Source organism: Rhinichthys klamathensis, unplaced genomic scaffold (genome assembly GCF_029890125.1).
Source record: "Rhinichthys klamathensis goyatoka isolate OS25496 unplaced genomic scaffold, OSU_Roscu_1.1 h1tg000309l_1, whole genome shotgun sequence".
NCBI lineage: Eukaryota > Metazoa > Chordata > Actinopteri > Cypriniformes > Leuciscidae > Rhinichthys > Rhinichthys klamathensis.
Genome location: NW_026606827.1, coordinates 154825 through 175523, shown reverse-complemented (window position 1 = coordinate 175523; position 20699 = coordinate 154825). Strand labels below are relative to the sequence as shown.

The 20699-nt window shown below is 39.4% G+C and overlaps 1 protein-coding gene across 2 annotated transcripts in view; it reads left to right on the top strand.

Moving 5' to 3' along the window:
* tsnare1 (T-SNARE Domain Containing 1) overlaps positions 1–20699 on the top strand; it is a 273037-nt gene that overhangs the window by 142027 nt on the left and 110311 nt on the right. For both annotated transcript variants that reach the window (XM_056270897.1, XM_056270896.1), the window contains exon 10: positions 14713–14822. In XM_056270897.1, coding sequence (XP_056126872.1) covers positions 14713–14808 — 96 coding nt within the window. In that variant the 3' untranslated portion in view covers positions 14809–14822. The remainder of the gene's footprint in view (positions 1–14712; positions 14823–20699) is intronic.

The window sequence follows — 20699 nt, the reverse complement described above, 5'->3', positions numbered from 1 at the left end:
AAAATAAAAGTCAACCTTCAAATAATTATGTTGAGTTATGCACTCAATAGTCAATACTTGGTCGGGAATCCTTTTGCAGAAATGACTGCTTCAATGCGGCGTGGCATGGAGGCAATCAGCCTGTGGCACTGCTGAGGTGTTATGGAGGCCCAGGATGCTTCGATAGCGGCCTTAAGCTCATCCAGAGTGTTGGGTCTTGCGTCTCTCAACTTTCTCTTCACAATATCCCACAGATTCTCTATGGGGTTCAGGTCAGGAGAGTTGGCAGGCCAATTGAGCACAGTAATACCATGGTCAGTAAACCATTTACCAGTGGTTTTGGCACTGTGAGCAGGTGCCAGGTCGTGCTGAAAAATGAAATCTTCATCTCCATAAAGCTTTTCAGCAGATGGAAGCATGAAGTGCTCCAAAATCTCCTGATAGCTATCTGCATTGACCCTGCCCTTGATAAAACACAGTGCACCAACACCAGCAGCTGACATGGCACCCCAGACCATCACTGACTGTGGGTACTTGACACTGGACTTCAGGCATTTTGGCATTTCCTTCTCCCCAGTCTTCCTCCAGACTCTGGCACCTTGATTTCCGAATGACATGCAAAACTGAGCAACAGTCCAGTGCTGCTTCTCTGTAGCCCAGGTCAGGCGCTTCTGCCGCTGTTTCTGGTTCAAAAGTGGCTTGACCTGGGGAATGCGGCACCTGTAGCCCATTTCCTGCACACGCCTGTGCACGGTGGCTCTGGATGTTTCTACTCCAGACTCAGTCCACTGCTTCCGCAGGTCCCCCAAGGTCTGAAATCGGTCCTTCTCCACAATCTTCCTCAGGGTCCGGTCACCTCTTCTCGTTGTGCAGCGTTTTTTGCCACACTTTTTCATTCCCACAGACTTCCCACTGAGGTGCCTTGATACAGCACTCTGGGAACAGCCTATTTGTTCAGAAATGTCTTTCTGTCTTACCCTCTTGCTTGAGGGTGTCAATGATGGCCTTCTGGACAGCAGTCAGGTCGGCAGTCTTACCCATGATTGCGGTTTTGAGTAATGAAACAGGCTGGGAGTTTTTAAAAGCCTCAGGAATCTTTTGCAGGTGTTTAGAGTTAATTAGTTGATTCAGATGATTAGGTTAATAGCTAATTTAGAGACTCTTTTCATGATATGCTAATTTTTTGAGACTGGAATTTTGGGTTTTCATGAGCTGTATGCCAAAATCATCAGTATTAAAACAATAAAAGACTTGAAATATTTCAGTTGGTGTGCAATGAATCTAAAATATATGAAAGTTTAATTTTTATCATTACATTATGGAAAATAATGAACTTTATCACAATATGCAAATTTTTTGAGAAGGACCTGTATACTTCTGTGGCGAACTCACGCCGTAGCTATGTCGTAGGCTGTGTGTAGCACGCGTACCCTTCGGCGTACCCTGATGTGCACCTCTCCAAAAATGTAACAACGCGTCAATTCTACGCAGACGCAAGTGCTGTGATTGGTCTGCTAGAACCCCTCCCTCGGGTTTCACATGCTCCCTCTGCATGTGTAATTGCGAGTCAACGCGGACAACGACGCAGAAGTATAAATGAAAACCAACGCGTAGCCTACAGCCTAGAGGCTCCGGCGTAGGTCCGACGCAGACGTATAAATCAGCCTTAACCCTCTGGAGCTGGTTGCACCAACAGGGCTTTACTAAGCCTGGTCCTAACTGCTAAGTAGGTCTTAGTTAAGACCAGTCTTTAGAGTTGACCTAACGTCGGTTGCACCAACCAAACTTAAGCCTAGGCTTTACTACGCCTGGTCTTAGCGTTGCGTGTTCATGTGAATGGCCACGGAACTATAGCGGTTGCCTAGCAGCGTGCATTGCTGGGTTACGCTGTAAACTATCTTCTGCAGTTTTGTTTTTTTGTAGCCGTATCAATGGAGGATCAAAGAAAAAGGAAAGGAAATTTCACAGACATCGAGATACTTAAGTTAATAGAGCTGTACAGTTAGCACAGGCACACACTGACTGCCAATGGCCTGACATGCGGTGGATTTGTGGACATTAATCATGTCTCCAACAGTGTTTTGAAACGCACTATTTGCATAAAAACATAACATTTCCCTCTCTGCCATGCGCGCTACGCGGTTTGGAGCGTCTCTGTCTCGCATGCACGCTCACTCTAGATTCCGGGAGATTTAAACTAATTTGCGGTATAACTAGTCGATCACGAGTGGCTCAACAGGTAAATCTATAGATAAACTCATCTTTCAGGCATTTGACCGACCGGGTTGACACTTCAGCGTGAGAAATCGGGGGTGTGGCGTGTGAGCGTGTGAAACCAATCAAATGCGTGTGTCTCACGGCCAATGCATGAGAGTTGGCAGCTCTGTATATGCCTAGATTTTGACTTTACACCTGCTACTGACTAGGCGTAAGATTTACGCCCGGTCTTAGCGAGAAGAGGATGGTGCCTGGATGGTGCAACGGTCGTAACTATTAGGTCAGACTTAAAATGCTGAGTTAAGACCTACTTACCTTAAAGCTCCAGTCCGTAACTTTTCCTCTTTGTCGCCATCTCTCTGTTTGAAATCTGTAACTGCAGTGATTCGCGGAATTATCATCTTTACGTGGGTTGTAAATCGGCATGAAACAGCGCGGATGAACACAGTGCTTTGAGGCGAGTGCTGCTGTCAGTCACCGCGCTGTGTGGATAGCCTACTGTCATACAGAATCACAGATTCACTTTTTGAAAGTTTGACCAACATAAGAATTTTCATAAGAAAATGTCTTCTGAACAAGTAAGTAACATCCATTTTTGTTCTGACCAACTAAGGGGGAAAAAGCATTCGACATGATAAGCTTCGTTAGATTTAATCAACGCGATTTACAGCAACCGTGCAAATTATAGCCTACTTTGTTCTCAAATTCATGTTAACAACATCAGCATTGCGTGACTAATGTTAAATTTAATGTGTTTTATGGTTACCTGTGTAGTTCAGAATTCATATTCTCCATAATAGCAAAACGAGAAAGGCACAACAAAGGAAACTCCATAACTGTGTGAATTAAGAAAACGTACTGTTACACGATTGAACTATTGAAATGTCTTACTTGTTCAGCAGAAAAAAGCCGTCTCTTCTTCCGTTTCGAACCCCTTCAAAACACGGAGTTCACACACTTTTCAAAAGCCCCGCCGATGTTTAAATCCTTGTGTTCGCATGAGACGGTTTCTTTCTCTTTCTCTAGCCACCTTAAATCCGAAGTACGAAGTCTTTTGGGTTTTATAACTGCTGAATCTCCAGTTGACACTGATGATTGTTGTTTGGATCTTCCTGGATGCCATAAGTTTAATAATGTAAAGTGCTGCGAGAAAAGCCTATACATCTAAACATCTCGTCACCCGCAGTATAGCCGAAGGAGCCAAAACTCCTTCTTTATGTGTACGGGTGTGACGTAATTACGCAAAGACATGCTCGAATTTCCCGCGGAAACCCACCAGTACCACTGGAATTAAAATCATTATTACAAGCTAACCGTTTTGAATCTAGCTATGGCAAGCAGATAGTTTTGACCACTGGCAGAATAAGCTTTTTTTAATATAATTATTTTGGATTATTTTTAACTTAAAAAAGTTACGGACTGGAGCTTTAAGACCAGGCGTAAGCCCTGTTGGTGCAACCGGCTCCTGGGGTCGAAGGTGTTTTTGGGGTCCTTGAGATGTTTTGACATGCCCTGACATTTGTGCTTTTTTCAGTTGCTTATAAACATATTAATGGCACAGGTGAAATTACACTATATTTAGCACAAACAGGGCTACCATAATATGTGAGCCACATGTATGTACATCAGGGCTCCAGACTAACTTTTCCACTGGTTGCACTGGTGCTACCAACTTTCTCAGTTGGTCGCACCAGCATATGATTTGGTCGCACCTTTTTTTTCTTTTTTTTTGCTACATGCCATGGGATTAATCAATGCATGCTGATGAATAGTGGTTTTAATGGACCAAGGCTAGCAAAGGCTTTCTGGGTTGCAGCAGAAATACCTGTAATATATTAATTATCATTGCCAAATTTCAGGATTTTCATGGATTTTGGACAGTAATTTTAATCTGTAATTTTAAGCATTTTACATTTGAATTATATACAATCTATCTATTTACATTTGAATCATATTCTATCTATCCGTCTATTATCATCTTTCTATCTTTTAAAAATCATTAAACATTCAAATGTATGCATTACATTTTAAAAGATTAGAGTATTATAATAAACTGATACAGATTTTTCGTTATCAAAGTTTATAGTTGTAACAAAAAGCAGAAATCTCACACTCCTTACCTTCTGCATTTTATAATAATTTCATTTTCCTCTGTCGAGCGTTCATGAGAGTTATCGCTCGACAGAGGAAAATATAACCGCTGTTAAGTATAAGACGTAGGAGGAAGGGGCTCTGTGTTTCGTGAGACCAGGCATTTTTATCATTTTTATATGCCTTAATTCGTGAATTCGTAATTGGCGCGTTTCACCATCAGTGTGCAATGCGCGTGACGTCTACGTTCGTCAATAAATAAACTACACGTGTCTTGCGGAAGAACATTGTAGACGGAACTTCTCTCCGTTAATGTCTATGGCGAGTCACGCAGGCACTGGGCTACTCCGCAAGCCGAGACGACCCCGGGATAAAATAGTCCGAATATAAACACTTATTATAGGCGTACCGTAGTGATTCAGAATAAGTCAAAAACACGGTTTGGAAAATGTATGTATGATGTAGCCTACTCGTTCATTTTGAACATAAGTTACGGACTGCAGCAGCTGATGCAACGGCGTTCTGTTGCTCAAGCGTCTACTCGCATATGCGACCAATTTGGTCGCAGTCTGGAACCCTGATGTACATGTTTGTATTTTTGAGAGAATATTGTTTATGCATGGTTATTGAAAAACTAAAAATGAAAGTTTCTGAAATAAGGCCACAAAACACATACTAAATATCTGTCCACAAGACTTTTGACTAATGGATGTTGTCGCCTTGAGTTTTTGCTTCAAAATGATCTGAAAATCATCCTGCCATTCACATAAAACAATAGATTGTTTTAAATTGTGAAAAACTTTTTTTTGTTTTGAAAGGCAATATGCGTGGAGGCGTGAACGGCCCAATCCCCTCATGAATAATTAGGTGGTTCTCACCTGAGAAGACAAAGACCCGCATAATAATGAGCCTTTCATTCAGGTGTGTCACACAAGAAAGAATGCAAGGACTATATTAGTGCTGCCACTAACGACTAATTTGCTAACGACTAATCTTTCGACTAATTTTTCGATTAGTCGACTAATCTAAACGACTAATTTAAAAAAAAATCAAGTGTTTATTTCGTTGTGTCCATTTTATTTTGAACTCAACTGAAGGGCCAAAACATAAAATGTCACCTGTTCAAAAACATTATGTATTAACAATCTAAGCATTAAGTATCTGCATTTCCATTAGGCTATGCCATATTAGTCAGAGTCCTAATCTAATCCTCTAATAACAAACATGTATGTATTACTTAAATTAGCTCTTTGTTCTGCCTTAAAAAATGTACAGTAAGCTAATAATGATTAATTTATGTACATTTCTGAAAAGCATAACTGATAACATCACTCTGAATAGTAAAGTAGATCCAATGCATTTTCTGTGAAAAGCGCTATACAAATAAATTGGAATTGAATTGAAAGAGTCTAGCCCACTATGAGTCGCGCTGAAAGCAGGCAGGCACGCAGTTATGTATAGCTCGCGTTTACACTTGCGTGCATGGCGGGCCCGTGCCGCGGTTCGCGTGAATGTGAAAGCAACACGGACTCGGGAGCGCTTGTTCAGGAAGTTAAGTAACCTGCCCATGCGTTTTAGCTGATTATGATGCATTTAGTTAAATAAAACACATGTAAGGGATGATAGTGTTGATGATTTACCTTGGATACGCGAGAGTTGAGTCTGCAGTGCATTCGCGCATTGCGCGTGCAATCAGGACAACACATTTGGAAATCTCCACAAAAGAGTCCGTTTGAAAAACACAATATATTGACCCGCGTTCTGTTTTCTATCATGCGCCGTGCACGTTTGCGATGGCATAAGATGCACGCAAACTCAACAGGGTTCGATAGAATTGAGTGTGAAACCAGACCAACGCTGCGGAGGGCGCCGGGAACAATCGCGCTCGCGCTCGGACTCGGACCGCAGCAAACGAGCCCACTGTGAAAGCTCCGTCACCTGCCTCCGCAATTTTTCATATCAAAGCAGTGAAGGTGGGCGGGAACGTGAAGGAAAAACGTGAAGGAAAATGATAGCAGATAAACCAGCAGGGCGCGCACGGCGCACAGACTGGTGTGTGGAGGTGAATTACAGTGAGCCGTTTGTGACGGGAGACCAAAAATAAATAGCGGTCAATAGTAAAACGACACGTCGACTAAAAAAATTGCCGTCGACTAATTTGCATGGTCGATTACGTCGACTAAGTCGACTAATCGCGGCAGCACTAGACTATATACACTCACCGGCCACTTTATTAGGTACCCCATGCTAGTAACGGGTTGGACCCCCTTTTGCCTTCAGAACTGCCTCAATTCTTCGTGGCATAGATTCAACAAGGTGCTGGAAGCATTCCTCAGGGAGTTTGGTCCATATTGACATGATGGCATCACACAGTTGCCGCAGATTTGTCGGCTGCACATCCATGATGCGAATCTCCCGTTCCACCACATCCCAAAGATGCTCAATTGGGTTGAGATCTGGTGACTGTGGAGGCCATTTTAGTACAGTGAACTCATTGTCATGTTCAAGAAACCAATTTGAAATGATTAGAGCTTTGTGACATGGTGGAAGTAGCCATCAGAGGATGGGTACATGGTGGCCATAAAGGGATGGACATGGTCAGAAACAATGCTCAGGTAGGCCGTGGCATTTAAACGATGCCCAATTGGCACTAAGGGGCCTAAAGTGTGCCAGGAAAACATCCCCCACACCATTACACCACCACCACCAGCCTGCACAGTGGTAACAAGGCATGATGGTTCCATGTTCTCATTCTGTTTACGCCAAATTCTGACTCTAACATCTGAATGTCTCAACAGAAATCGAGACTCATCAGACCAGGCAACATTTTTCCAGTCTTCAACTGTTCAATTTTGGTGAGCTCTTGCAAATTGTAGCCTCTTTTTCCTATTTGTAGTGGAGATGAGTGGTACCCGGTGGAGTCTTCTGCTGTTGTAGCCCATCCGCCTCAAGGTTGTGCGTGTTGTGGCTTCACAAATGCTTTGCTGCATACCTCGGTTGTAACGAGTGGTTATTTCAGTCACTGTTGCCCTTCTATCAGCTCGAACCAGTCTGGCCATTCTCCTCTGACCTCTGGCATCAACAAGGCATTTCCGCCCACAGAACTGCCGCTCACTGGATGTTTTTTCTTTTTCGGACCATTCTCTGTAAACCCTAGAGATGGTTGTGCGTGAAAATCCCAGTAGATTAGCAGTTTCTGAAATACTCAGACCAGCCCTTCTGGCACCAACAATCATGCCACGTTCAAAGTCACTCAAATCACCTTTCTTCCCCATACTGATGCTCGGTTTGAACTGCAGGAGATTGTCTTGACCATGTCTACATGCCTAAATGCACTGAGTTGCCGCCATGTGATTGGCTGCTTAGAAATTAAGTGTTAACGAGCAGTTGGACAGGTGTACCTAATAAAGTGGCCGGTGAGTGTATATATATACAGTGTTTCCTCTAGGATTTTTTCTAACTGTGGTGGCAGGCCCATTTCGGGAGGGGGCGTGGCCCATGAGTGTTATTCCCATTGGCCACGCCCCCTTGCCCCAGGTGTTCAAACCTCCCCTAAGTATTATGAAAGGCTTCAATAAGAGCGGCAAAGCGATTATGCGCATCCCGTGCGCAGAATGATGCTCTTGAAGCAACGCGAAGTCACAGCGCGGCGCGCAGCGCTTCGCATTGATTGAAAAGTTCAAAGCACAAACCAAAGAGAAGAGACTATCTATGCAACAGTTTATTGAGCCTTTTCTTTTAACAGTTTTAAATTTGAGTTACAGTGCGCATGAAGAACAATTCATAGCGCTCTTTACTCCAGTGCTGTAATCTAACAGACACCCGGGAGAAAGGAATATGATTTAGAAAGCGCAATACAGTATAAACAAGATAAAGTCATTTTATGCAAAACATAGATCTTTATCTACAAATAAAGTATAATAATGGAAACATTGATCTTGAAGAGAGTGTCGTCGTGTTACTGTGGTACCCGAACGCGACGCGCTGTTTGAATGCTGAATACATGGAGAATGACTGAGGAGAGATGAGTTTCCATTAACTTTAACTTAACGACTTAAATATTCGTTTTTACCTCACATTATGCTATTGAAAGACTTTAGAAGTCTTGGAATATAGTGCGAAAACTTTATGGTGTTTTACACTGTTTTTTTGTATGCCTTTAGTGGGGCTTAACAACAACACAATAGAATGCACAATATCGGACCTCACTGAAGCTGCAGCCGTGGCGGGAGGATTTTAGGTGTGGCGGCCCGCCACGGCAGAATGAATGTAGCGGAAACACTGTATATATATATATATATATACATACATATACACACACACACACACACACACACACATATATATATATATATATTTTTTTTTTGATTATATATATATATATATATATATATACATACATATACACACACACACACACACATATATATATATATATATATATATATATATATAATCAAAATATAAATGAAAGTCAAAAGCACATTTTTAGTCATACCTGGAAACAAATCCTGTTCAAATAGGTTATATGGGCCATTCTACAGAATTGGTTCAAAGTTAGAGTTGGAAACATCTTGAAAAGAAAATTGTCTTTTTCCATAAATGTCTTTATAAAGTATTATTTTTTAAAGTAGGCCAATACATTTTATCATACATATTTCAAAGTTAAGGATTCATTATTTTGATATAGCTTGCATTGTAACAAACTTTTTAATTTACTAATGTAGGAGTGAGAGTGAATGAATGCACAGATGCGATGTACAGCTGTAGTAAACAACATCACGCGCGCGTCTGTGCCATTCATTCATTCACACACAGACACGCAATTCATATTTAAACAGTCTTTGTGCAGTTTACAGACACTATTCAATAACGCGATTAGAACAAAGCACTTAAGAATAAACTTACTTCATCAGCTGAATCCGTGCTCCTCGAAATGAAACTACCAGCACTTCTGAGGTAACTTTTCCAGGATTATTACGATAGTATTATTCCTCACAGTGCAGCTAGACGAGGTAAAGTACAAGATTCTTATTAAACTGGATGTTTTATCCAGCTGATGTGGGCGTTGCCATGGCTTGCCTCTACATTTGCGTTTGAATAGTGCGCGCTCTCAGTGGGCGTGGTCACATTAACACGTAATAAACTATAATGAGCTGAAAGGAAAAAGACTGACATCTCTCTCTTTTCATACAGATTACATAAACTGAGAATATTAATTTTTTTGTATAAACTACTTCATTTAAAAGAAGAGAATTTCAGCTTCATAATGAAAAATCTTTCATGCCTGTGTAACAAGTATTTACTGAGTTACAGTTCATTTTCAGACACGTTTCAGAATGAACTTCACCGACAGAGAGAAGGCAAAATTTGCATCATGTTTATTTTTCTTTATTTGACAAAAAGCAGAACACTTTGTTTTTATTGTGAGTATCAACAAAAAAAAAAATAGACACTTAACAGGATCTAATGATGTACAACACTTATATGTAAGATCAAAATCAACAGAGTAATTTGAGTCTCTTTTGCACTGATAAGGAAAAAAGTGAGCTCGTCGCGCCGGCACGATAGCCGACCCCGGAGGGTTAACACCACTTAGTAACCACATAGCAACACTCTAGCAACCACCCTAGTAACTTATTAAAAATTTCTTCGAACAACTTAGCATCTGTGTACTGTAGCAATGCCCTGGCAACATGTTTGCATGAAAAAGCATCACCCACATCTTCTCCTGAAGATGTACAATTTTGTTACATCCAATATTTGCTTTACGCTGATGCATGTTGTCGAAATTTGGTGTATGGATAAAAATAGGCCAATATTATAACGAGAAAACATCTTTGTGGTTTACTCGTTCTGTACAAGTGAATTGCTCTTTATGTTGAAAGTTTGTCAGGTTTGTGTAATGAATGCAGAAAGCAGCTGATCAGTGCTATGTCATGCTGTGATCGGGCACAGCAATGCAAATCAATCATGCTGTGTAATTTAGGTAACAGTGATGAATGGAATTTAGATGGTTGTGATGACTGCCACATAGGCCTGTATGTAATATTGGAGCTGAAGTGTAATGAATATGTATGTGAATGAGGGGACGTTGTAGAGAGTTTAGCAGAGGAACATTATTCTCCATGAGTTGGAATGTGGCAATGTTGGGATGCAATAGCCTAGCTTACTTATAAAACTACGCTACAGCGATTGAAACAGATGATGAGACTGTGGTACTTATAGGGATGTACTGATGCAGCCATTAACTGATACTGAAAGCCCATAATAATATATTATATTATATTATATTATATTATATTATATTATATTATATTATATTCCCTTTAAGAATGTAAATAGATTTGTTTATATAGTCATAATGATTCCTAATGACTTAATGAAAGTTATTATAAAGTCCTACCTTTTTCAAAATAATCAACACCAAACTTTTCAATAACTGTCCCTCTTAACAATTAATTTAAAGCAGCTTATGCATTTTCTATTACGAAAACTGTAATTCAAACATTTGGCAATCTAGAGATGTCCACATAAAAATAATTTGCTCGTCGTCTCAGACTTCTGGTGTCAGCTGTCAGGATCAAGGTACAACATTAAAACCCTCCTTGTTCATCTGTAACGCTTTCTTCCACTGAGCATTCATGTACTTGTGTATAGCAGCCTAAGGCAAAGAACGTGCTAAGAACGACGTGCGTTTGCCGAAGGCTGAACTGCAAAGTGGGGACGTCAAGTTCGTGTTTATTTGCTGTGTCATTTAAACATTATAATCAGGAAGACTTGGATTCTGAATTTTTATGTAAATTACACGTAAGCCGATTACAAGCCAGGCAGTGGCAGTGCAAACATTATTTATTTTATGGACCTTCAATTTTCTGAGCAGATGAGATAAAGGCAGAATAATATTATGACGGTAATCATCATGCTGCGTTATTATGATATTACAAAGATGTGTCTCATGTCACACAAGGCAAATGACTCTCTACCCCGTGTTTCTCTCTCTTAAAACCAATGCCTGTCACATGATGAGTTGGTCCAGCAGAAACAGTATGTTGCACTTCCCCTCATATAAAAGTATTTTACAAAACATTAAAATGCTTCACTGAATTAATTTTCAACATGGTTTCAGTGAAGCATATTAATGTTTTTGAGTCCCCCTTAATTTATTTTTGAACAAATTAATACTTTTATTTAGCAACGAAACAGTGAATTGATCATAAGTGACAGTAAAGACTTTTACTGTACATTGTTATAAAATATTTATATTTGAAATAAATGCTGTTCTTTTGATCGTTCTATTCATCAGAGTACTGAAAAGATCATGGTTTCCTCAAAAATATTAAGCAGCACAACTTCTTTCAACATTGATAATAATAATAATAATATTAAGAAATGTTTCCTGAGCACGGAATAAGCATATTAGAATGATTTCTGAAGGATCATGTGACACTGAAGAGGAGAGAAAAGTAATAATGTTTCACAATATTGCTGTGTTTACTGTATTTTTTTATCAAATAAATGCAGCATTGATGAGCATGAGACTTTTTTCAAAAACAGTAGTGAAATCAGTGCATTTTTGCACAAAGTTAAAATGTTTAAGAACTACATCAAAGCTTCTAATGAAATTACCACACATATTCATACAGTAGTTTAATAATTTATAGGAAAACCCTAAAAAACTTTTTCTATATCAAGGTGCTTTAGTTTTAGTGCTTCTACAGCAGCTTGACTAAATTGGGTACATGTAGAGGGAGAAAATTCATTTCCCTTTTCCTTTTCTCTCCTCTCGTCGGCACTTCACTCCATCAGCTTCCCTTTCATCCTTAAGTCATTTTCCCTTTCTCTTTCTCACTCTGTGAATGTCTGCACTCTCCATCTCCACCTCGCCTCCCCTCCGCAGCATCAGGAAAAAATCCAAGATCCGAAATGGAGCAACAGTTGTATTGTCACCTAAAGCTTTTTTTGTTCCCTTTTTACCTGATTTATTTTCCTTTTTTTCTCTGAATGACAGAGCAGGCCTAGGATAACACAGAGTGAAAATCAGTGCCTAGAGACTGTATACTGAGTGATAGAGCGAACGAGGGAGAGAGAGAGAGTGAAAGTTTATAAGGCGCGGTTTTGGAGAAATGTAAGAAAGAAGCGAGGGAATCTATGGTGACCAGCTGCAAGAGAGGAGATAGCAGAGAGAGGCTTTTAATTCCCAATCCCTACAGAGCCTTTGAAAATTACCAATCTTCTTATCACAGACGCAGGGCTGCTTATGCAAATTGTTGTGGAGTGGAACGTTTAAACGGAAAATTACTCGACAGCAGTTTTTTGTTTTTTTTGCCTTCTTCCCTCCCTCCCCCCCCCCCCCCCCCCCCCACATGCACACTTCCACATAGAAAGCCTGTTTCCAGTCTCAGATAAGAAGATGAATTGCTCTTCGCGCTTTGAAGCACGTCAGGATTTAAAGACTCCAGCCTAGCTGTGGTCTACAACTGGTGCTCATTCTGGCTTTGTCAATAAAAAAAAGGAAGGTATTTCAAAACAACACAGAATCTGCGCTCAGTCCGCGTAATCGAAAAAAAAAAACATTTATTGAAACGCACTCAGCAAGCAAATTCTATTCACTGTTGTTTGTTTTTCCCACACTTGTTGGTTGCATTGGTTCTGAACTGGATCTCAGACATGACAAAGCAATAGATACGCAGGGAGGGCGGGAGGGGGTTCCAGTCTTAAACGTTGAAAGTCCAAATGACACTTTCGGCAGTTTTCCAAAATTCTTTTGAAAACAGAGCAGGGCTTCCTCCCACCGCGGCGTCTTATCAGAGCTGAAGAGCATCAGAGAGCCAGATGGGTTTTGCGAACGCTGTTCAGTCAGAACTCGAGCGCGGTGGAGAATGCGGCTCTCTCATGCTTGTCCAACCGCTCTTGACTTTAGGCCACAATTCAATTCTGTCTTTGAGAAATCATTTTCAAAGCATGTCTCTGTATTGAGGAGAGCGCCTATAGAGGTCAACTGATGGCAGCGCCTTCATTTTGTATTGGGCTATTGCGTCGGTGGCGAGAAACTGTTTGGAAAATGATGGTGTAATTTTGTCCTTTTATTCCATGCAGGTCCTTTTGTACCTAGACTGGCCAGTTGTACTGGATAATGACTGTTGATTTATTGATTTTAACAGTGGTGTGCGACTGAGAAAGAATTTATTTTATGGATTTTTTTTTTTTTTTTGCAAATCTATGTGATATTACAGAATCTTTCTTTCTTTCTGTTGTTATTAGTCTATTAAGAGTAGCTGGATGGTATCTGAATGCATTTTCAGTTACTGTGTCCATCATCACAAGACGCTTTAATTTAACGAGTATTTTCTATATCTTGAGAGTACACTGAAAATAAAATGGTGTAGAAACATGTTTCACATGTTACTTAAAACAGCTTGAAATTATGATGTAGACAAACTTTAGAAACTGTAAAAAAAATAGTATTTTCTAGTAAAACATACTCCAGTAGTCTTTGTTTTATTTACAACTTGTTTTACAGTCTAGTTTTTTTTATGCCATCTTTGCATAATTTACTCACCCTCGTGTTGTTTTAAAACTTGTGTGCATTTCTTTCTTCTGTGGAGCACAATATAGCAGAACACTGACACAGCATTATGCTGTAATGAAAGTGAATGGTGACCAGGGGCTTTCAAGCTCGAAAAAATTATAAAAACAAACACACAAATGCTATGCTAAACGTCTCCACTGCAGTTCACAACTCAATAAATGTAAATATTTGCATATTCAAGTGTAGAAATAAGAATTGAGAGCTAAAGCAACAGGAAAGATTTGTAAGCAATGCATGCATGGCTTCAGAAGACCTGGAATATAATGCATGTTGTTGAATGGAATACTTTTATAGTGCTATAGACCTTATGTAGCCCCGCCCCTTTTCAGCGCTGCGCTTGTTGTCTTTTGTCTTCTGGTTTGTATTTCCACAGCGATCTTAAGTATTTATGAATGAACTGCCCGTTTTAAAATCTTCCCGGTCTACTGACATATGTTAAGACATCTGCTTTAAACATTACAATGCTCGTGATAACTTTCGTTAACTCTAGTAAATCCACTTCACCAGCTAATTACTCTTCGACAGCGATGCCATAGAAATATACAGAGCTACTGCTAAAACTGAAGTTCAAAGACAAAATTCTAAAGATGACTGTGCACTTGTTTCTCTGGCGCATAAGGTCTATAGGGCTTTATAGAGCATGGTCATTGGTCACCATTCACATCGTATGGAAAACATCCTGCAAACTATTTTTGTGTTAAACTGGGCAAGTTAAAAAGGTTTATAATGACATGGAAATGAGTAAATCATAACGAATTTCATTTTTGGGTGAACTATGATTAATCGAACATAACATCTCAAACTTTTTTCTTCTTTTATTCTGTCTTCCACAGAGGCAGCTAAGGAGGAGGAAGTGTTATCTGCTAATCGCCGGAGTGCTGCTTCTTACTTTGCTTATCATCATTATTGCAGTTTCAGCCAGAAAATGAGAGCAAGACCACTGGTAAGCAATGTCTGTTGTGCCCAGTCTGTAATATAAACAACACCATTAAAAAAAGAAAGTGAGAGAGGATACAATAGGGACAGCACAAACATTAATTATATATATATATATATATATATATATATATATATATATATATATGTGTGTGTGTGTGTGTGTGTGTGTGTGTGTGTATAACATATAATACATACAGTCAAAGACCACTGAAGGCGAACAGAGTTGAACCCAAGTGCAGTGTTTATTAAATCCCAACATGAACAGATACAAAGTAAACAAAGACCAAAGACTTGGCTTGACTTGATCCATGAACTAAACTTGAGCATGAAACAAAACTCACCATCAGCGGTTACAGGAAACCAACAAAGCTAGACAAGAGACAATGGTGACAAGAGACCATGGTAACATGAGGGCTACATATACACAAAGACTAATGACTACATGAACGACTAAACAAACAGTGAACCAATCAAAACGTGACACAAAACAAGGAACAAATCTGAACATGACACGTTCAGCAAAAGGGCCACATGATGGGATAAAGGAATTACATGACAAACAGGAACATGACAATGAGAATTATAGAAATCAAAGACATGAAAACATAAATTAAACAAAACAGACGTGACTATAGCATAGTATTTATTATATTAGCCTAAAGTAGCAATTTAAGAAAAAAACTTGCTTCCTCATTTCCTCATTAATTTTGACTGTAGCAAGTCATTTAGAAATCTGTTGTCATCACTGAATACTAGTAAAATATCCAATGCCTCCAGCTGCCACTTGTTTAAAACTTTTAAAGACGATCATCTCCATGAAAAAAAAAAAGGTTTCAAAACAATCTTGCTTACCTAATTGTTTCTTGACATTTGTGTGACCTGAACCGGCGTATCAGGACGCTATTTTTCACCGCGAAAAGCCAATACGTGAAAGCACTTCAGACTAATATTTCACTCATGGGCAAGCCTCTCTGAGGAGACTGGGATTTTATCAGTTAGATGGATTACCTCCTCATTCATCTCTGAAAGGCCAACTGACAATTACACTCTTCTGTTATTCATTTATCCTCACAATCTACTTTTATTCGTTCATTGACTCATTCATTAGTTCATTGGTTTTTCTCATTCATCTATCTGTATGAAGAGGAAGAGTGTTGGAAACTGGGTGAGGACTGACTCCATTTCCATGATATGTTTATCTGTGTGTTCGATCTCTCACGGCCTCCCTCGGGGAGAAGAGGCTGAGTGACAGCCTGGACTCTCTTTCGTATCGATCCGTACCCTGTCCGCTCTCCCGCTTTTCCTCTGGCAACACGCACACACCTCCTTTTATGTGGCGTGTGTGAAACTCAAAGTAGATAGCATCTTTAATTAAGTAGCTCTTAACTCGCATTTGTGAAATAGAGTGAAACACTGAGCATAAGTTGTTTGAACTTTAGTGCTAAGATCTCATCTTTTACCAAGCGCTTGAGCAAATAAGAACAGTTGAGAGATTTTGTCACTAAAAACATCACTCAACTCAAGCATGCTTGGCCATATGCACTGTTCACAAATTGAGAACTCGTAAGTACTAATTGATGTAGCAATTTCAGTATTCCAACACTCCTGTTGTTTTGACCTACTACTCATTTATGCTGTTATTATGTCTTTTAAAATTCAAATATTTTTTTTTTAGAAGAAACTGTAAGTGGTGCTTTTGCTGTCATGTTATGTGGTTGCTATGGTGTTCTGGGTGTGTTTTTTAGGTTGCTAGGTGGTTGACGACTGGCTCAATTCAGAAGAGTACCCACAGTATTGATTTCTGTATGGCTTGGGTCCCATTTTTGAATAGGTAATATGATTTTGATAGGGAAGTTCACACCACAACTGTGATGATAATGACAAAGGAACAATATTACAGAACGATTTTTTTTTTCAGCTTATGAATACTATAAAATCCTGCTTGAAAGAGCTTAAGCATATAATATAGATAGATAGATAGATAGATAGATAGATAGATAGATAGATAGATAGATAGATAGATAGATAGATAGATAGATAGATAGATAGATAGATAGATAGATAGATAGATAGATAGATAGATAGATTTGAAACAATCTGCTTTGTATAAAGGGCTATATAAATCAAGGTGACTTAGACACGTGTATAAATATCTATATCAATAGACTTCAGCAGATGATTCTGCTAAACTAAAACAATACAAGACAAAGGCATTAGCTAATATGTAAAAATAAAATATAGTAAAAGTAAAAATATTAAAAAGTAACAGTAAAACCCTGTGATATTGAGTTAATGCATATAAAAAAATAAAAATAAACACATTCTCACCTGTGAAAGGTTATCCCGTTTCTCTGTGAATTTAAATCTTGGCGGTTTCACAACCAGAATCTGCGAAAGTTTGTAGTGTTACGGTGAGTGATGGCACACTGTCCGTTCCAAGATGGTGGGCTCGCCGTCTGAGCAGTCAAATGTGGAATATATGTATAAATTGAAATGGTCTATGGAGTTGACAAGGAAGGCATGAGGGTTCTTCACTTTTCAATAAATAATCATGTGCAAATCTTGAACAACCTAAACGTCACCTATTAAAAACAACTTGATCATACCTAGATTTGAAATCACTAAAAAGGATTTATATCTTATGAAATTGTCCTTATGAAATTTTTAGGGTTTCATCCAAAGCTGCACTGTTTGATATAGTGCCATAAAAGACTATAAGCTCAGGAGAACTTGCCAGCTTGTGTGCTAGGAACCGACTCCAAAAGCTGTATAGATTTATTGAGAATTAACAGCTCTGAATCTATGTAAACACGGGCCATTCGGTTCTGGTGAGACTTTGTTTTTTCATGCACTGCACAGTTTGTGATTATCTCTTTCTACATTTTCTACGTTTAATTATCCCTGGTTGCCAAACACTAAAAAAGTACTCCTTAGATCCCCCTTAACTGTTTTTTTCCCCGAACTTTTTATTTACTTATCGAATTTTTCTCTTATTTTTCTAAAAGGTACATATTTTTTATTTTATTTTTTTGCTTTATTTATCTGTTAACTGTTATTTATTTATGCAAATTATCTGGTGTGTTTTTTTTATTATTAATTATTAATTAAATTAGTTAGTTAGTTAGTTAGTTAGTTGGTTCCCTCAACAGAATCAGTGGCCGGTTGCATAAACTTCTTAAGGTTCACATGAGGTGAGATAAATGTTAATGCCAGGTGTAAATATGATTTTGTGATCTAATTACCCAAAATTTATGTTAATACCAGGGGCCCTATCTTGCACCCGGCGCAAATGACTTTGTACACTGACGCATGTATCATTCCTATTTTGCACCCGCGCAAAGCGGGCTTTTCCCTCCACAGACGCACGTCGGTAAACTAGGAAATGAACTTGCGCTCCCCGGGGCGGTTCAGCGCAAAGAGGAGGCGTGTTCCGGCGCAAATGTTCCCTAGTGCTATTTTGCAGTTCCAGAAAACAATTCCGCCACTGACCAGAAAAAACCTAGTCTAAAGTCAGTGGCGCGTTGCGCGTTGTTCTTAATGCTATTTTAAGCGTGCATGCTTGGCCATAATGTAGCGGGTGCACAACGCGCATACACTTTGATTCTCTCATCAACACAGATGCAGCAGTTTTTATTTTTGCAAATCATACATTATAACAAGGAAAAATATTAACACATGAGGGAAATCATTGTGGTGTCCATGAAGATGTAAAAGAATGTAGGCCTAAATCTAGCTTACACATTTACCCAAATTTTTCAGGCTAATTGTAGTAATGACGGATCAGACCTGTTTGCCCTTATATACACATATGTATATAAGGACATCTGACAAATTTGTTTGTCCGTCAAGAACCAGGAAAAAAAAAATCTCCCATCCCCATACAACGTCACTTCTCTGTCTTTCACTGCCCTGACAAGAACGTCTGCCTCCTCGGCTGTGAACCGCTCCTGGCGCGCGCCTGGTAAATCCGCCATAATAATAACAATCCGCCATGCAACATGCGCACCTGCTCTTAAAGGGTATGTTGGATGGCGCTCTGATTGGTTTATTTCACGTTACGCCCAAACCACACCTATGAATAATGAAGCTATTTCAGACCAACCCCTTTTAAACTTGCATCGGGCGCAAGAGTCATTTATCCCGCCGGTAAAATAGCAACAGCGCCCAAGACCCGCCCACAAAGTTACTTGCGCTTCGCGCTTGATACTTGCGTTTCAGATCGTTAAAATAGGGCCCCAGGTGTTCACATGGCCTTAGATGCTTAGAAAAAGTTAGAAGTGACAAATCTGAGGGGTTAATAAGTGAGAACCTTCACAAAAGCAAAGGAATAAAAAGGAGCACAGGATTATCGGAAATTTGTTGGACTGATGTTGTTGGAAACAGACAGGGTGGCAGAGGGAAGAGCGCAGTGCATTATATATCAGTTTAATGATTCAGCAATGACAGAAATAACCAGAGAGCTGCTTTGCCTCTCAAATCAATAGCCCTGCACTTTATAGTGCTCTAAATAATGCAATAACTGCTCCTTGACACTTATTCCTGCGAGTTGTGTTGCCAGTGCTGCCCTCACATCTTGTTTACAGACTCATTTGGGTGAAAGGGATCTTTCAATATGCATGTCAGCGCCATGAACTAACTACAGCCGTCCTGTCAACTCTGAGCTGTTGAAATTGAGATCAATTTGAGAGCGGCCCCAACTCATTTAGTTACCAATTGCTTAAAATGAACCCTCAACAGCAGACAACAGACTATTACTGCGTTTTAATGTTGTGACTGTTATGCATTATCTTATAGAAGCATTTAAATCCCCATCTGTCAGCCGGTTTGACAAGGGACGTGAGAATCTTAAAGCATTTTCCGACCCCATGGTGTCTGGACCCCTGAAGAGCATCACCTCTTATCTCATGTCAGCAAATGTCTAGATAGAATGTTATTTTTGGTGGGTGAAATTTCGATTTCGTTTAGTGAATTGGCACATTTGTTGTTATGCTGGTGGCTGAGGGAAGAAATGTGGTTTTCATGTTTTTCAAATGTACCTATTTTATTCTGGTATTAGTTGTCAGGTTTTTTTTATATTCTGTGAAGCATTTCTTATAGATATTATAGAGCTGTTCATTCATCATGCCACAATTTGTGGTATGATGGTTATCCAATTCGCATAAAGCCACATACTTGGTAGCTGAAGTCCTACTCTACTTTTAAAAAGTTTTTATCTGCAAGGATGCATTAAATTAGTCAAAGGACTGCTACTTTGTTACAAGAAAAAAAAAATTGTATTTATAAAAAAATAAAAAAATTGAGCAGCACGTTGATGATAATAATAGGTTACGTTACTTATTTAAACACCAAATCAGCCTATTAGAATATCCAAATGATTTCTGAGGGATCATGTGACACTGAACACTGGAGTAATGATACTAAAAATTCAGCTTTGCATCACAGAAATAAATGACTTTTAAAAATATATATATATATATATATATATATATACACTCACCGGCCACTTTATTAGGTACCCCATGCTAGTAACGGGTTGGACCCCATTTTGCCTTCAGAACTGCCTCAATTCTTCGTGGCATAGATTCAACAAGGTGCTGGAAGCATTCCTCAGGGAGTTTGGTCCATATTGACATGATGGCATCACACAGTTGCCGCAGATCTGTCGGCTGCACATCCATGATGCGAATCTCCCGTTCCACCACATCCCAAAGATGCTCTATTGGGTTGAGATCTGGTGACTGTGGAGGCCATTTTAGTACAGTGAACTCATTGTCATGTTCAAGAAACCAATTTGAAATGATTAGAGCTTTGTGACATGGTGGAAGTAGCCATCAGAGGATGGGTACATGGTGGCCATAAAGGGATGGACATGGTCAGAAAC